Source organism: Stigmatopora argus, chromosome 7 (assembly GCF_051989625.1).
Source record: "Stigmatopora argus isolate UIUO_Sarg chromosome 7, RoL_Sarg_1.0, whole genome shotgun sequence".
In the NCBI taxonomy this organism is placed as follows: Eukaryota; Metazoa; Chordata; class Actinopteri; order Syngnathiformes; family Syngnathidae; genus Stigmatopora; species Stigmatopora argus.
Genome location: NC_135393.1, coordinates 11,995,649 through 12,013,371, shown reverse-complemented (window position 1 = coordinate 12,013,371; position 17,723 = coordinate 11,995,649). Strand labels below are relative to the sequence as shown.

The 17,723-nt window shown below is 38.1% G+C and overlaps 2 protein-coding genes across 2 annotated transcripts; one reads left to right on the top strand and one right to left on the bottom strand.

Moving 5' to 3' along the window:
• Positions 1 to 1,148: 1,148 nt before the first annotated feature.
• On the bottom strand, positions 1,149 to 17,510 carry LOC144077887 (uncharacterized). The gene is made up of 12 exons (XM_077605979.1): positions 17,114 to 17,510; positions 8,389 to 8,498; positions 6,721 to 6,776; positions 6,590 to 6,643; positions 5,630 to 6,517; positions 4,784 to 4,877; positions 4,349 to 4,470; positions 4,168 to 4,288; positions 3,601 to 3,737; positions 3,268 to 3,416; positions 2,081 to 2,229; positions 1,149 to 1,942 (listed from the first exon to the last, which is right to left on the bottom strand). The coding sequence occupies exons 3-12, from the start codon at positions 6,772 to 6,774 to the stop codon at positions 1,914 to 1,916; spliced, it is 1,797 nt and encodes a 598-aa protein (XP_077462105.1). The 5' UTR covers positions 6,775 to 6,776; positions 8,389 to 8,498; positions 17,114 to 17,510; the 3' UTR covers positions 1,149 to 1,913.
• On the top strand, positions 12,352 to 17,258 carry LOC144077223 (uncharacterized). The gene is made up of 9 exons (XM_077604789.1): positions 12,352 to 12,405; positions 12,566 to 12,610; positions 12,804 to 12,869; positions 13,425 to 13,448; positions 13,536 to 13,601; positions 13,728 to 13,793; positions 13,890 to 13,952; positions 14,854 to 16,080; positions 16,249 to 17,258. Exons 1-9 carry the CDS (start codon positions 12,352 to 12,354, stop codon positions 16,966 to 16,968), a joined length of 2,331 nt encoding a protein of 776 aa, XP_077460915.1. The 3' UTR covers positions 16,969 to 17,258.
• Positions 17,511 to 17,723: the final 213 nt, after the last annotated feature.

Genomic DNA, 17,723 nt, shown 5'->3' with positions numbered 1-17,723 from the left:
CACTAGTGGTGTCCAAATATTGCAAGGAGCCTTACTTGCTGGATGGAATGAAAGAGCAAATTTCGATCATCCCAGAGTAAACAAGAAGAAAATAACAGCAAGGATTGATGTGTTTTTAGGGGATGTGATCTCTACCACAATTGTATTATGATATGTGAGATTTTCTTCCTCGCTCTGCATTGAGCTGAATTCTTAGCTCGCCAAAGGATATATAATACCTTAAATTCTTCATTTTAATGCAGAGACAGTACAAAGCACTCATTATGTAGTTATTCAAATATAGGGAGGGATGCCAGTGGGAATGTATTAATATTTTTTTCTTTTTGCATCGATAAATTGTATAAAATCCATTTCAGCCGGCATTGAGGGACCTTGTTCCACTCCCAATGACGGCGACGGATCGTTCAATCAAACAACTTCATGTCTATGCCTCTCAATGGCAGCCAATGAGTTTTTTTTCCATTTTAAATTGGTGGACTTTAGCTCGCAACACACGTGTAACGGCGTAACCATTGACCTCAGCTCCCTAAAGCAATATGCAGTGATCACATTTAAACATGCACAGTCATAAATCTTACTAGCTTTATCTATAAGCTCACTTTTGATTGTGAAAGATTGTTTTCATTAGGTCATAGATACAGTATGTCAAAATTTGCATGGGCTATATGTATAGGTTTCCTTTAGGAACCAATCTTGTACTTTTGTGCGAACATGCTTAATATCTCAGATATGACAACTCAAGTTCATATGGTATGAAACTCCAGGAACAACTAAGATCCTTCCTTCTACATCACAAAACAAACACGTAAGGCTGATCGAGTACTCCAAATTCTCTGTAGGTGTGTGCGTGAAGGCCTGATTGCCTCATTGTAACCTACAATTGGCTGGCAATCAGTTGAGGGTGTTGCTGGGATAGACATCAGCACCCCTCACGGCCCTCGTAAGGATCACACTAATTTAAAAAAGTCTCTTTAAAATATAATACAATCTGACACTGCTTCCTTCAAATTATCTGCTTAACGCATGACCCAAAGTAGCAAACACAGCGTCAAGAGAGAGTGGAGAGCCGATTACCTTTTTCTGCTCAAACTGTGTAGGAGGATCAATCAGAAGTACTGCATATGTATGACAGTCATTCACAAACATAATGGAGCAATATAAAGCAGGTTTTATTCATTTTTATAATGATACAGTGTGCAAACAGTTATGCCTTCTGAACACCTACGGGAATGTGTGTAACGCAGTTCAGAAAAATGTTTCCTAATTAACTGATGCTGCAAAACGATCTCTTCAACAGTTATTGATACACTTGTTAAACCTATTTATAACAATTAACTAATCCTAGCAGTGTCATCTAAAATATTGAACAATAGTAAATGTATTGTTTTACTCATAGTTAAAGTATGACTCCTGGTCATTAATAAACAATTAATAAAAAACTATGAACCTCACTAAGCAAATCTAACAGATTTCTACTAGATGTTTAGGAGTACAATTGCATTGAATCTGTCCATTTTTTTTAACACGTGATGTTATAGCAGGGGCTGGGACACTTGCCAAAACATTCCCCGCCCTTTGAAACTGTTCAAAAAGGTATGTAGGATTTAGAATTCAGATTAAAGCAAATTAAGAGCGTCATAAAGTTTATTAACTAAATGCATGTTTCCTTATTTTTGTTTGTGTAGTATATGAAGACTTGTGGACTTCCTGTGTGTGGCTCCAGTTTTTTTACCTAGGTCTACAATGTCTAGTGTGTCTTATGTCTGTCTCGCTACTGCAACCAAGAATACAGGATGAAATAAAGTTCTAACCTAACCTATTTTTGTCTGTATAGTATATAAAGAGGCCACCCTCAGGTTGGAACTTTTGGACAGTGTATCACCTGATGACGTCAGTGAGCTACAAAGTGTGCCTTAGAAGAGAAGATTAACATCCATGTCATCTGTGGGAGAAATAATGGCAATTAATGGTTTGAATTTGACTAATTCATCACAATTGTTTTTCAAGCATCTGCAAATTGGACCCAGTCATCAAAACATTAAACTGTAAAAGTCATATGGCGTGCATCGTGTGAGCTTACTATTCTTGATGCCAAAACAGGAAGTCCATTCAACGACAGAAATCTGCTTGTCCTTGTCGGCATCGCACTCCTGGAAGAAGCGAGAGGTGCAATGTTCCATGGGTACCAAAGGCACCCGCAGCGGGGCCAGCTCCGAGTGGGATAAGATTCTGCACATACATACATTGATTAAAAAATTTAGGTTCTTCCGATATCTTAACATATATGTCATACCTGTCAACCTCTGCCGATAACTGCCCTTATAAATGATTATGATTTCCCCTTACGACTCGTACGGTGTTTGTAAGGTTTTTGGGGGGTTTGTAAGGGGAAATCATAATCATTTATAAGGGCAGTTATCGGCAGAGGTTGACAGGTATGATATATGTTATGGAAGTGAGGGTGAATTAAGGAAAAGTGTGATATAAATATGAATAAAAATGACATCATGAATATCCCATCCCAGATGCAAACATAATGTAACCTCGTAAATCAGGGGTTTCCCAATAAGTTAATTGCAGTCAGGTGGGTACTCGGATGATTCGCCTAAAGACGTTTCGCCGACGGACGAAAAAACAAATTGGGTAAACTGTCTGAGCTGGATCACTTGAAACAAAAACCAGGACCCACAGTGGGTCTAGAGAACCGTTTGGAGACCCCTATACAACATGTTTCAAAGTAGAGACAGCGTAGACTCTTCTGCAACCATTATGGGTTTAAAAGAGATCCATTTACTCTTTATATATTTAACTTAAAACTGCGACCCGGTGGGTGAGTGGTTAGAGCGTCGGACTGGCAGTTCTGCTTGTGTGGGTTTTCTCTGGGTACTCGGGTTTACTCCCACATTCCAAAAACATACATAGTAGGCTGGTTAAACACTCTAAATCAGCAGTCCGTGAGCCACCTGGTGCCGGTCCATCAGAGAAATCAATTTTAACGTTTTCAATCTCGTCCTCCTATTTGAAATGAGAAAAGTTGTTATAATAATAAATATGCTTGGGACAGTTTTTTTTTGCCGTTGTGGACACAATCCATGCCTACTGCCCATAGTCGGCTGGGTTAGGCAGGTTTCGGCACCCCTCGTAAAGCGGTTCAGAAAAATGTGAAAATAAATATTACTATGTATACATTCCCATATAAAAGGACATCCAACAATAAACAAAACCCTTTAGAAATAGTCTAGTGTATCTCAGTGTAATGAAAATGACCTGTCAGAGGGGTGCTGGTCTAGTTGAGCAAATTGCCAGTGCACCGGGTAAATGTACATGTTGTAGTTCTTCTCAAAGTCTTGAGCTAATAGCTCAGCAGAGTGATTACCAGCGTGAAGACGTCTCTCGCTCTCAAAGATTTTCTTCACCTATAAAAAAAGACCAAACCACTTCATATTCATGTATTATAGATATATGTGTAGTAAATAGCTGTAAGATTTCCATTTATATGGATGAATGGTCAATTACGGCCCAGATAGGGAACTAGAGCAGGAATGTGAGAAACGTTTTTGATAGTTTTATCAAATTAGAGTGGAAAAAAATTGAACGCACTCTAAATCGTTGCTTGGCAGTCAGGTAGCCGGGGGACATGGAGTCGTGTTCATAAAGCTGCAGCAGCACGTTTTTCAGCCAATCCCTCATTCGCAGTGGGAACTGAATTAGTTCAGTGTCCTCACATGGAGGAATCACTAAGCAAGAAAAAAAGATGAGAGCTGGAGGTCATATTCATTTTTCATAATATGCTCTTTAAGCCCCTTGAGGCCTATTAGTGAATTTGTGACATTCCAGATCAAAACAGCCTCCGTGCACTTGTTGCTCATTTGCATGGTACATATTTTGTAATAACGCATACCTGTCAACCTCTGCCGATAACTGCCCTTATAAATGATTATGATTCCCCTTACAAAGCCCCCAAAAACCTTACAAACACCGTACGAGTCGTACGGTGTTTGTAAGGTTTTTGGGGGGTTTGTAAGGGGAATCATAATCATTTATAAGGGCAGTTATCGGCAGAGGTTGACAGGTATGATAACGGTTTATTTTGTATTGATTATTTTTATTTTTCTATGCATTTTAATTAACTTTCCCAACAGATTTCAAATGAGGATAACCGCTCACATTTGCAAGGTCCCGTGTAGTCCAGGTGAAGTTTGTGTCCCCACTTGGTGCCTTCCAGTTTGCATTTAGTGGCAAAGAGTTCACATGATGTGTTGTACGTCTTGTTGTCTGTCCCGCAAACCTTCAAAAATTGCCAATCAGCCTTCAATTTTTCAAAATGTGCTACTCCACTGAGACTTACATGGTCAAATTCGTTCAGGCTAGGCGGACATTCTGACGGTTCCTGGCATACACAATTGGGCTCATTATTATCATCAAGCTTGCACATTCTTCCACGTTTGCAGCGAAAGTTGTCGCATGGATCTAAAAGCAAAAAGAGCAAATAAATTCGCATGCACCGTGACCGTGACCATTTGCTGGTTTCCTAAACCAACACCATTTTCTGCACTCTGACTGGCTGCATGCTTCTACTGTGACTAGATTCAACCCGATCTATCTGCTTTCTCTCCTTAAGCCTGCAAGAGCAGTGTTTTGCTTGCAGCCATGAAGCAAGAATGGATTTGCTCATGCTGAAGTCGATAAGAAAATCCCTCAGTCAGCAAATTCCACTGGGATACGCTTGGTATAATCATTGAGTCAATGTAGAGAATGCTGCTGGATTAAGGCAGAGACCAACCAGGAGGGGCTTCTTGGGGAGGAGAGGGCCTGGCAATCGGGTAGAGATCCACTTTGGCCCTTATCTGCACTGGGTTCACGCCTACTAAAGGCCCCTAATGGATTAAACACAGGAAATTATTGCATATATGCATACAAACAAATTTGGGATATGTACAGTAAATTACCTAAAGGAAAGTGAATGCTTTTTTCAACAGTAATTTATTTATGGTCACGTGCAATAGCATTTTCTTCCACTTGAGAGCAGCATCAAATACTGTACATGACCCACCAGAATGTAGACTTTGATAAAATTAGTTATTTTCTTTCCTGACGTTTTGGATTCTCCACGTATATTTATTAAAATGGCTAAATAACACTCAAAGTTCACTTGTGTGAGCCCATGAACGTTAATTTAATCTGTTATTTAAATTAACTCTTTCCCCCCAGTTTGTTTTAAATGTGCCTTCTGGTTTTTGTCAGTCTGAGTTTGCATTAATCAGACAATGTTATCACTTTGATAGCTTCTAAAGAGAGCACAGGACTAAAAAAAAAATTGTTTGAGGAAGTAAAATAGAGCTGGAGGCTAAAACAATAATCCAATAAACAGATTTAAAATGAAGATTGACGATTAACACAAACAAATACGCAAAACATTTCGAGTTCGGAGAAGTATAGAATAAAGCAATATCATTTAATATAACGTTTTGTTTGCTCTGGTGATATCAACACTACCCCGAATTCACTAGACGTCCAATAATTAAGTTTTTGGCTTAGAAAGTTGTGATATTTTGAGACTTTGAGATTCCCTGACAACGACAATTGACATTGGGAATCAATTTTAAATAAAGTTGATTGTGTGCCGTACCCATTGTCCTGCTCTTCTCCTCTTGGCCTTCTGCACTGTGCCGTTTTTCTGTCCTGCGTCCCTCTCCGGCGACGCCTCTTGGCTCTCTTCCCTCTCAACTTGTAATTCTTCTCGTTGTGGCGAGTGCTTTCTTGTTCTTTGGTTCTTTTTTGATCTTCTGGTCTTTCCATTGGCAATATCTGCACTCTCGTCTTTGCCAGCCAGCGGTCTCTCTGAGGCCAATTTGGCCTTGCTGTCTTGAATATGACCCTCACTTGCTGCTCCTTGGGGTTCGGATCGTTCCGTCACGGCCTCATCTATGACTACACTATCAAATTTTTCCTCTATGATGTCTGATGTAGCAACCGATTTTGGAGTTATCTGTAGAGGTGGCAGAATTGCGCTATCACTAGCATAATCAAATTTGGACTCTGTGCTGCCTTCCGATTCCTCCAACAAATCGATGTTTTCCTCTGCAAAGGAATCATCTTCATTTTTCTTGATTTCCATCTCCACTTTCGGCTCTTGGTTTTCTTTGACCAACATTTCACGAACATCCAAACTCTCATTTTTGACTGGCTCATCTTCTTTCATTGTCAATTCCTCCTTTGCTTCCATATGATTGACCTCCTCCTCACCTACAATAGAGTCCAAGTCTTCATTTGTCTGTTGTTTTTCTGATTCTTCCTCTTCTGCTGCTTCTTCCTGAAGAAGTCCCACAAGTTCCTCCTCACTCAGGAGGACAGCCTTGCTTTTACTGTCCAATATCTCAAATTCGCTGCTCTTTTGCTCACTGCTAATTTTATCTTCTGCGCTAGTTTCCCCTTCTTCCTGTGCCCGGTTGCTGGCTTCAGCAGGCACTAAAGTGTGTAAAATCAGTTCCTTCTTTGTCTCCTTATTAACCATGTCCTTATTTGTAAAAGAAGAATATTTTTTTACTCATTAGTTTCAACAAAACAAGTCACCATGAGTTGGTTTTACCTTTTCTTTGGCCTTGCGGGAAGTCCTAAGTTTTCCATGACGATTATGTTCTACCTGTATTCAATCAAAGTTGTGAATTAATTACATTTTTGGATTTTAAAAAAGTCTGCATTGATGACCTGGCTACTCACAGACAAAGGGAAGGCCACAGCCAGTAGGCAAATAAATACAATGCAGGCCTTCATGCCTAAAATGTTAAAAAAAAAATGCATTACTAGCAATTAAATTCAGGCAAAACAGGTTTATAGGACGAATCTGAGCAATATGTTTTACAATTGTGTGCAAGGCTTTGCCCCATAATCATGGTGGCAGGCCTTTGCTTCACCTCAAGTCATTTTCAAAGTTAAATAAACATGAAGCAGCTACTAGACTGGAAAAAAAGTAGACTCATTGCACAGGCTCTTTTTGTTGTTGTTGCAAAGCGGAAGCTAAGCAGACATTAGCGGCTTCAGTCTATGACATAGACAAAGCAATGTACTTTGCTTCACGGTGACTCCATGGGAAGCAAAGTACGTTGCTTTGGCCCGTTAAGCCCTCAAGACGTGGTCGTTATGAACGGGAATATTGTGCAACATCACATATATGATTTTGATATTATTGTGATGCTTAACTTTAAAGATGGAGAAGCTTTTTTAATCTGGCTTAGTGGTTGAAATGCAAATTGGGGGAGTGAATGTGTTGAAGACAAGATTTTATCAAGATGCACAAATAGTAAATGCGCAGGCTTTGCCATTTCATAGCAAAGTTTGATTAATGCTGTAAAAGTGAATGATAAATCCTATTAATTTGATATTTAAAGTACAGCCAAATTTTGTACTAAAAGTCTTTCAAATCAAGAAATCGCAAGGCATCTAACAATTATGTTAAATATATTAAGAAATCGCAAGGCATATAACAATCATGTTAAATATACATCAATTAAACAAATAAAATTAATTTTAAATTGTGAATTTATCGATCAAATCGATCAAAAAATCAAAATCAAAAGCCTTTATTGTCATTATACAACAGCTGCGTGTAACGAAATTGGTGGTGCTACCCCACAAAAGTGCGTGTTTCCCAGTAAAAACATAAATAAGTAAATTTAAAAGTCACGTCCGGGCAAGGTAATTCTAAAATATTGCAAAATCAACACAATTAAGTGTTAACACAATTAACACTAACATAACATATACAATAACATAAAATCACTACAAAAATGTACCAAATTTCAGGGGTAAATGGTCAGATTAATGCAATGTGAATAATCTGCATTAGAAATTTAAAAAAAAAATGTGACCCAGGCTATACAGACAGTATAATTTACGGCTATCATTTTTGCAACATTATCACGTTGACAGAATCTTTAAACCTGACTGACACTGGTGATAAAAATGCATGCTTAAACCTGCAATTAAAGAAAATTGTGTGTCTTAGGGGATATCTGTCACTTTGATGTATGAGCTACATGAAAAATGTACTCTTTTTTTAAGTAGTAACTAAACTTTTGACACAATCTCAGACACCTTATACATCGACATGCATATTTTCACAAATATGGTCTAGACGTCTGACTTGTAGTTTAAATTGGAAAAGTGTAATAATGGTCCTATTCATTACAGTGGTGATAGTACACAGAAATCGCAAAGTACCAGAAATAAATAGTAAACACTCAACCTCGGATGAAAGAAGACCTGTAGGCCTCACTGCAAGCATAATAACAACTACTACATAAAAAAAATGTTCAACAAAAAGAGACCTTCATTTCATCGACAAATTATTTATGTGAGTATAAAACGTTGTTAATATTGAAAGAATACCTGAGGTAAGAAGCTGTGAGAAGAATGGGAGACCAGCACAAGTTTATTAGTCTGTGCTGCTCTTCAACTTGTCCTTTTGTATTGCAGACAAGGATTACACTCTGCAAACACTTTAAACACACACACACACACACACACACACACACACACACACACACACACACCATGGATTAGTAGAAACAAAATTCACTGAATCTGATGCAGAAGAATACATTCACGAGAGCACTGGGTACTACAAATTTTGTTGTTTTAGGTCTGCTTTTGAACACATTTTGGGTGTACAATGCAACAAAAAAAATTAAAAAAGAGGACGACAACTGTGAGTGTTTTTTTCTATCACTTCAAGTTTTGTATAATAGGATTTCCATAATATACACTTTTGGGGGTGTGGATCAATTTGCATTTATGTATATGTATATATGTATATATATATATATATATATATATATATATATATATATATATATATATATATACATATACATAAATGCAAATTTATTTATTTTATTTACAAATATATATATATATATATATATATATATATATATATATATATATATTTTTTTTTTTTTTAAAGTGCTATCAAACTTAAAACAACTGAATTTATTTTTGCTATTCTCTTGGCTCAAGTAAAGGGCACAACCATGACTTCAAGATGAATTTTAAAAAACAAGATAAAATGGCCCAAAAATACAAGTTTGGGTTCAAGCCGAGTTCCCTGAAGCCGTGTTCCACCTTTCCACAATCATTCCAGCTGGAAAAAAATGCAATAAACTAACCTTGAATTGCAGCCAACTGGAAACGGTTCTACAGTTTTTTTCCCCACGGGGTATTTTAGCACAGAAAATTAGATACAATTGCTCTGGAATAAAATTGCCCAAAACACACCCCATTTTATGTGGCGGCAATCCAGAACATCGGACGTCAGCACTTTGCCTTCCCTTCGCTAAAAGCCACCATACGCTAATGTCATTGGGTACCACACACATTGTCAATCTTTTCAGCAACTATACAAAATGGATGGTGGGGTAAGAATTGCTGCACATTGAATGTGAGCAATGACAATGTGTGACTGTCAACTCTCTGTCCAATTCCCAACCGACTTTCCACTTCGATTTCCTCAAAACAACAGGTCGAATGAGCTTCTATATTTTTCACAAAATGCCACTGAGGTCAAGTGTCATTTGAACGCTTGTGTTTTCAGTTCAGAGTGGTCATATTGAACGCTTGTTTTTCTGTTCAGAGTGCTCGTATTCCCTCTTCAGAGTCCTCATGTTCACCACTCAACGTATTCTTATCACTTCCAATCTATCACTTTCCTCTAGCAATTATCACCTCCATTTCTTTCCTCTAATGACAACCCCCTCGCCTTAATGACAAGCAATTTTTTTCCTGCAAAAACATGCGTGCCACAACAAGCATCAATCAGCTTCGACTCACTCCGCCCCTTTCTAAAGCAGGACACTGAGTGGCGGTTGCGGTTTGCAAAGTGCTCCAGACTTTAGCGTACATCCCCAGTCTAATGACATGTTTCTTGTCCACAGCCAAACTCCAAAGAGGTTAGACAAGGATTTTTTTTTAAATTTAGTCAGACCATATATGGGCACCCAGGAAACTTCCTCAGAGAGGAAATGTAGCCCTCCTTATTTAACTATACTACTGTACATATCTTATTTCCACAGATCAACCCCTTAGTGGGAAAAACAGGTTATATACACGGGGACATGGTAATGGAGGCGACCTATTATTTACTATGTGGTTAACAAATTCAATACATCATTACCGGTTAAATAATTAATTTCTGACTGTATAAACAATTCTAATGAACTCTGGCACAGTACATCAGATTATTACCATATTTCCTAAAGGATAAATCACACTTTTTTCATAGTTCAGATGGACATGTGATTATAACAGGGTGCCCTTTTTTGTCTTTTTCATTGAAAGACACTCTAGGTCAAGGGTGTCAGACTCGGGTTAGTTCGCGGGCCGCTTTAACCTCAACTTGATTTCACGTGGGCCGGACCATTTTAGATATAATAGATAGATTTTTTAAAATAAATGTATTAAAATAACTGGATTAAAATCCCTGAATATTCAGTTTTTTATAGATCTAAAACAATGTTTATTTTAGCTTTTTTTTTAAAATATTTTTAGATTTTACAAAATGATTTTTGAACTAAAAACACAGAAAAAAATGATTAAAAAATCACAACTATTGATTTAAAAGGGGAAAAATCAGGAAATTTAATATACATCTATACTCTTCATTTTAATTTGATCCTAAAACAGGAAGTCGGCACTCATGATTTACTTTCCCGGGCCACACAAAATGATGCAGCGGGCCAGATTTGGCCCCCGGGCCACCACTTTGACACATGTGCTCTAGGTCAACTAAAGGTGATACTAAAGATGTTGCACTCGTAATCCCTCATGACTGATTCGCTCGATTATGGGCTTCTTTGGCGGAGAATAACATCCCTCTTTGGACCACCTTTCATGTTGCCTTGATTTACCATATTTTCCACACTTCTTAAAAATATTTTAGCCGGACCAGCGACTAATTATCGTGTTTTTTTTTCTCTCTGACTACCAAAAGCTCTTTTTACAGCCGATCGTTATCCCCCCAAAAATGTAAATGTTACATTAACTTGTGCCTATATTTAGCCTGTTGCTCTCCATTCAACTATTCATATACATTCATTGAAAACATTCATTTTTACTTTCAAGTATGTTTGTTCTTGATTTCTGATGAAATACAAAATTGCTGATGCTAAAATGTGACTTATACTCCAGTGTGATTGTAGTAGTAGTAGTGGTTAGGGGTCTTGTTATACTTCAACGAGATGGAGCTGTTCTAAAGGGAATTTTATCCAATGATTAACCAATATTGATCCATATATAAGGCGCACTCTTGAGAAAATTGTCTTTTAGTCGCGCCTTTTAGTGCAGAAAATACGGTAAGATGGGAAGATATGTTATAAAACAGTATGTAAAAAGGGCTGTCCGGTGGACTTCATCATCATAGACAGGCGGAGGCTTTTGGTAAAAGTGGTGAAAATGTAAATTCACAGTAAACATGCGTAACCTTGTCTATGCCGCATTTCCGTTCTGGGTGGGCGAAAGACCCAAACGCCAAAGGAATGTAAACCTTAGGGTATCATTTGGCTATGTGTATTTCATATATGACAAGTGAGGGGGCAGAGTCCAAATTTAAGTCATTTTATATCATATCTTACATGGATATATTCTGTTTTCGTTGACATCTGGTTGGAAAAAAAAAATCATCTTGCTGACTTGATGTTCCATCATTCTTTATGACACTTGGTTTGAAGTTTAACAACTGGCATTTGGACTTGGTTTCGAAGAAAAGGTTTGTGTTGTGTGCACGCGTGTTTGTGGTGTGTCCTTTTGTGGCTTGTGTGTGTAATCATCACCATCCCGCCAAAATGTGTTTTGAGCGCAAATATACCTTGGCGTGTCCACAGAGGAGACATCCGGAAGGAAGTGATGTAACTAAAATATCATTTGGTTTGCATATAAGCAGTAGCTGTCGGGATTTCCTACAGTATGTCTCTAACATCAGATTGCAGCTCAGAATAGGCGCCGGTTTCTCCTGTTTGCTGTCCCGTACAAGCTGAAGCTCTAACGGCTACTCACTTTGGCATTTGACCGATACAGAAAAAAACTGCAAGTTTTCATTGCATCTATCCAGGTAATAATTTTTTATTGATTTCCTTTGCATTGTTCATAATATTACATTACTACAGTATTTTAAAAATATGTCATTATCTAGTGACAGTTTTTGGGGAAATTGCATGTACACTTCTTTTTGTTTTAGTGAGCTTTAATAATCATAATTATGCTATTTTATGATCTTGACTACATTGACTGACTTTTGGAGCACTTTGTCTTATATGATATGGCTTTATGGTGATGTGAATTATTTATTTGCATTGCAGAATGAAGGTCATCGTAATCATGCTTTGCCTTTTTGGGGCTGTGTTTGCCAAACCTGTGAGTATACATTTTGTAAAAATAAGGACAATGATCACAAAGCTTCACATTTTTGGCATTTTGAAAAATAATTAGTCCTAAATTAGTTTTGAGTATAACTTATCAAATAGGATGTTGTGAATTGAATAGTGCATGAGTATGTGTTTTGTTTTTTTGTTAGATTTCACTTAATGGAGTCGCAGAATCCAGTGAATCAAGTGAATCTGTAAGTATCGTCACCATTTTAACATTAGAAATCCAAAAGCTCATTACACTGATGGTCTATATATATATTATCTGCACTCTATATATTTGCAGGCACATTTGCCTTAATTTGCAACCAATTTTCAAAGAATACAACAGAATCATGACTATCTATTTACATTTATCTTTTTCATCCCCCTCTTTATTTATCATAGTCTCAGAATGGAGGTTCTCATGTTGGACAATCCTATCAATATTCTGCCTATCATCAACAGCAACAGGTAATTTACTCAATTTAGATTTTTTTATTCTGAACATATTTCTTTGCATGTGTGTGTGAGTAATGTGATGCCTTTGGTGGCAAAGATAGCCCATCCAAATTGTTGATTTGATCCTAAATGACAAGCAAAGAATGGGCAGACACATTGAAACTATTTTTTTTATTTTATTGGTCAATTTGATGTCTTTTTTTTCTTTTAAGCATCAAAAACCAATATAGAGAAACACAGTGGTTTCTTGTACTAAGTGATATATATACTCATAAAAACAAAAAAAAGTCTGCCGCAATAGCGCCTATTCCTACCTTGTGGGTGGGTTTTCTATACACCAGGGAAGTGAACCTGACAAGAACAGAGCAGTAATTATGTAAATGTCAACGCTAATAATTAAAAGTTGTTCTTTTCTTTTCTGGGTTAATTGTTCCCTGTCTCAGAATTGAGATTCATATGACATATGATAGCATCATCAATATCGACAGAAAGAGATGTGTTTTTCAGTTGTGATATTTTTTGCTGTTTAAGCCTCTATTTTGACATTTTCTTCATTTTTGTTTGTAGAGTTCTGAAGAAAATCAACATCAAGTGAGTGTTTTGTTAGTTACAGTAATGAACCTTCAACAAATAAACCCTGAGGGTGTCATTAAATGTCTGCATGTTTATTTCTTTCAGTCTCAATCTGGAGGTTCAAATGAACCACAAACTTATCAACATCACCCAAACCAGCACCTCCCACAGGTATTTAAATCAAACATTTAGTTTTTTTAATGGTGTAGTAATGAACTAAGAAGAAATGCTAAAGCCCAATCATGTTGATGATTATCCTATATAGTGTCTTTTAATGCTTCTGTTAATCTCTTTCAGCCTCAAACTCAAGGCTCATACGATCAGCAATCTTATCAGCAGTACTTATACCAATACTACCAGCAGGTAATTGACTCAACTTACAATTTTTAGATGTTTTCTTAAGAGCCCTAATTTTAGAGCTTCAATTTGAATGTCTTTATGTTTGTTCATTTTTCTCAGGCTTACAATGGAGATTCCTATGACCCACAATCCTATCAATATGACATCCAACAGTACCAAAAGGTGATTTATAAAATTCTATTTATGGCTTAATGTGAAGCACATAGTGGTCTCCCTGTTAGGAAGCCCACTTCACTGTTCAAAGGGTTTAGATTCAATTTAAAACACATTGAAACTAGGTTACAGTTCATGTGTCATTTTGCATGTTCTCCCCTTGCCTGCATGGATTTCCCCACTCTGGTTTCCTCCCACATTCCCAAAATGTACATAGCATGTTAATTAAAGAGTTGAAAATGTCTGTTGTTTTCAATGCGTTTATGAATAGATGAAGTAAAGGCGCAATTTTGAGATATATATTTTCTTTTCACTGCATTTTTGGCCTGGAGCTCTCAACAATTCTCCTTAAATTCTTACTTTTATTTCATTTTGTTGTCTCTTATTGATCAAAACACCATACTAGCCTCATCGTTTTCAGGTTAATTGTTCCAATCCTGGTTATACGCATGTGCATGCCTTCCCCTTTCTTTGATTATGACAGCTTACTTCAAAATACCACTGTTAGAATTTAAAGAAGACAACAGGTTAATTGCTCCAATCTCGGTTGTATGTGCATGCCCTCCCTTTTCTTTGAATATGACATCTTACTTCCATATTCCTTTGTTAGAATTTAGATTCTATTGTTAGAATTTAGTCCAGACTGAAAATTGTCCATATGGTTCGTGTGAGTATAAATAGCAGTCTACATGCGCATTCCATATATAGGTAGCAACCAGTCTGCTTGTATAGGGCCCATCTTAAAATCCAGTCTATGAACAAAAAAAGAATAGATGCAGCTGGCTCTATACTGTCATCTACAGACCAAGAAGGAGTCATGCAAGCTACATGGTGGCATACAGAAAGCAAATACTAGAGCCTAACTACTTAACTCAAGTAACACAAAGGCTTTTTTTCTTCTCTGCCTCAGGGTTGGGAACCAGCTTCTGCGAGTGCTGACAACCAGGTCGTCAGTCAATCGCAAACAGCCCATGTCAGTGAAACCACCAGCGAGGAAGAGGATGGCGGAAACACAGCTGACACTGTGAGCACCAGTAGTGAGAGCAATGAGTTAAGTGGCACAAGCCATGCCACCAAGGACCAAGAGGGGAGTCAAGCAATTGATAAAAGTGACAGCACCAGCGATGAAACCAATCCGGACGTCGACAGCTCCAGTAGTGAAAGCTCCGAGAACATCAAAAGTGACAGCGATGAGTCCAATGACACCACTGGAAGTGACAATGATGAGCTGACTCAAGGTGATAACCAAGTTTATACCATCAAGAGCCCAAAGGTAGAAGAAGTTATTTACAAAATTAGAAACGATGGTGGAGAACCAGATCAGACCATCAATGGAAGCAGTGAGAGCACTGAGACTAGTAAAAACAGCGACAAAAAAAGTAGTGAAAGCAGCGAAACAAGTGACACGCATGACAGTCAAAGTGATGAAAGCAAGGATGCTGACAAGAGCAGCGAGAGTAACAGCAATGAGAGCATTGAATCTGTAATGGCCAGCAACAGCTCTAGTATTGAAACCCATCAGACTGCTGAGATGAGTGAAGTTAGCTTCACGATCAAAAGCTCAATGCCAAGTGATGTAATTGACAGCAGTGAGAGCAGCAGTGAAGAAACCAATCAGACCAGTGATGCTACAAAAAAAAGTATGACGAGTGACATGAGTGAAACTGGTAAGGTTAGCGAGAGCAGCGAGTCCAATGAAAGCATCGATAGTGACATCATTGGCTCAAGTCAAACCAATGACAAAAGCTCAACAATCACAAGCCCACTGGTGAATGAAGTCATGTACAAAAGTGGGAGCATCACTGGGAAACCTGTTCAGTCCAGCCAAGTAACTGATGCAACCAGCAGTGAAAGCAGTGAAACCAGTATGGCCAGCAACAGCACAAGTAGTGAAACGATTGACAGTACAAGTCAAGAAAGCAAACAGGCAGACAGCAGTGAGAGCTCCAGTGAAGAAACAACTCAGACTAGCGACTTCATCAGTAATGACAACAATGGAAGTGTAAATCCTGATATCAGCAAGATGGGGAAGGTTAGTGAGAGCAGCGAGTCCAATGAGAGCATCAGTAATGACAGCAATGGGTCAAGTCAAACCAAAGACCAAAGCTACACCATCAGAGCACCATTGGTCGATAAAGTCATTTACAAAAGTGGAAGCAACGGTGCAGAAGCGCATCTGATCAACGAGGGTGGTGACAGAAGCAGTAGTGAAAGCAGTGAAACAACGGACACTCATGGCAGTAAAAGTCATGAAAGTAACGAGGCAGACAAGAGCAGTCAAAGTGCCAGTGACGAGAGCACGGAGTCAGTTTTGGCCGGTAATGGGGAAACGCAGCAGACTGTTCAGGTCAGTGAACTAAGCTATGCCGTTAAGAGCTCACTTGTAAGTGATGTGATTGACAGCAGTGAAAGCAGTGAAGAAATCGGTCACACCAACATGACACGTGATACCACTGCTATCGACAGCAGCGAATCCAGTGAAACCAGCAGCCATGAAAGCAGTGGATTCAGTGGCGTCGCTATTCAGGAAAACAGTGGAACCACTGAGACCGGTGACATCACCGGGTATGAAAGCAGTGAATCAGTCGAGACAACCAGTAAACCCACCGAGGACAGTCACTCAAGCAGTCAAGAAAGCAACGAGTCCAGTGACACCTCGAGTTATGAGAGCAGCAAATCCAACGAGAGCACCAGTCAGGAAATCGATGGAACGTTGAAGGACAGCAACTCCACTAGTGATGAAAGCAGTGAATCAATCGAGACGACCAGCGAACCTACCAAGGACAGTCATGAAAGCAGTGAAACCAGCAAGGCCAGTGACAGCAACAGCCACGAAAGTTCGGAAAGCAGCAGTCATGAAAGCAACGAGCTGAACCAAAGCAAAGGCGTCGCATGTAATACCGAAAACAAGAGCTGTGAGAGCGAAGAATATTTCTTCCAGGACATAGGCGATGACGCCCACTACTCAGTGGATCATCCCATGGCGATGGATGAAGATGACATGGAGTTACGTCTGCGGAGATGACCTCATATTTAAAAAAAAAAAAAGTTCCCCACAATAGCTTTAAGACTGTTGAAAAGCTTTTTGGACCCTCAGCTATTTTTATTTCTACTTCTGAATGTTGATCATGGCATCATGTTACTGTTTACCGAAAATATTTTGTACTTACCTTTACCAGGCTGGAGTGTATTCGTACAGAATTTGGTTTATGTTTTATAAAAATAAATCTTTAATTTCTATTTGTCTATTCTTTTAAGAACAATGTGTTGTGTCATTTGTCAGTTACACTCTTCTGTTTATATTCCTTTATCAGTCTTTATCAGAGGGGAGTAATATTAAAACTAAAGACAAAATGCATGTTTAGATTGTCTCATCTCATTTTCTGAACCAATAAGATTAAAATAATCATTAAATAATTAAGATCTAGCTCATCCATTTTTACCAATGTCTGCAGATTTTAACCTAGTATAACATGCTAAATTGGCATTAATATACTGGTCTCTAAATAATTCCATAAAGAGCCAAAATGGTCCTCCTGGATTTCACTCCATTTAGTGAAGAGTACATCTTTGTAACAAGCTGATCCCCAAGTGTAATCAGTTGATTGCAGTCTTATTTCTGCAGTAAATTGGCCAAACTCTCTGGTCTGAATTAATTTTAATTGGTTGCTAATTGATTTTTAAATATAGCAGAGTATAAATTACATTTCCCCCCAAAGTGAACACTGACCAAAACCGCTGGAATAAAATATAATCGGGTAAAGTATGGATTGTAAATTA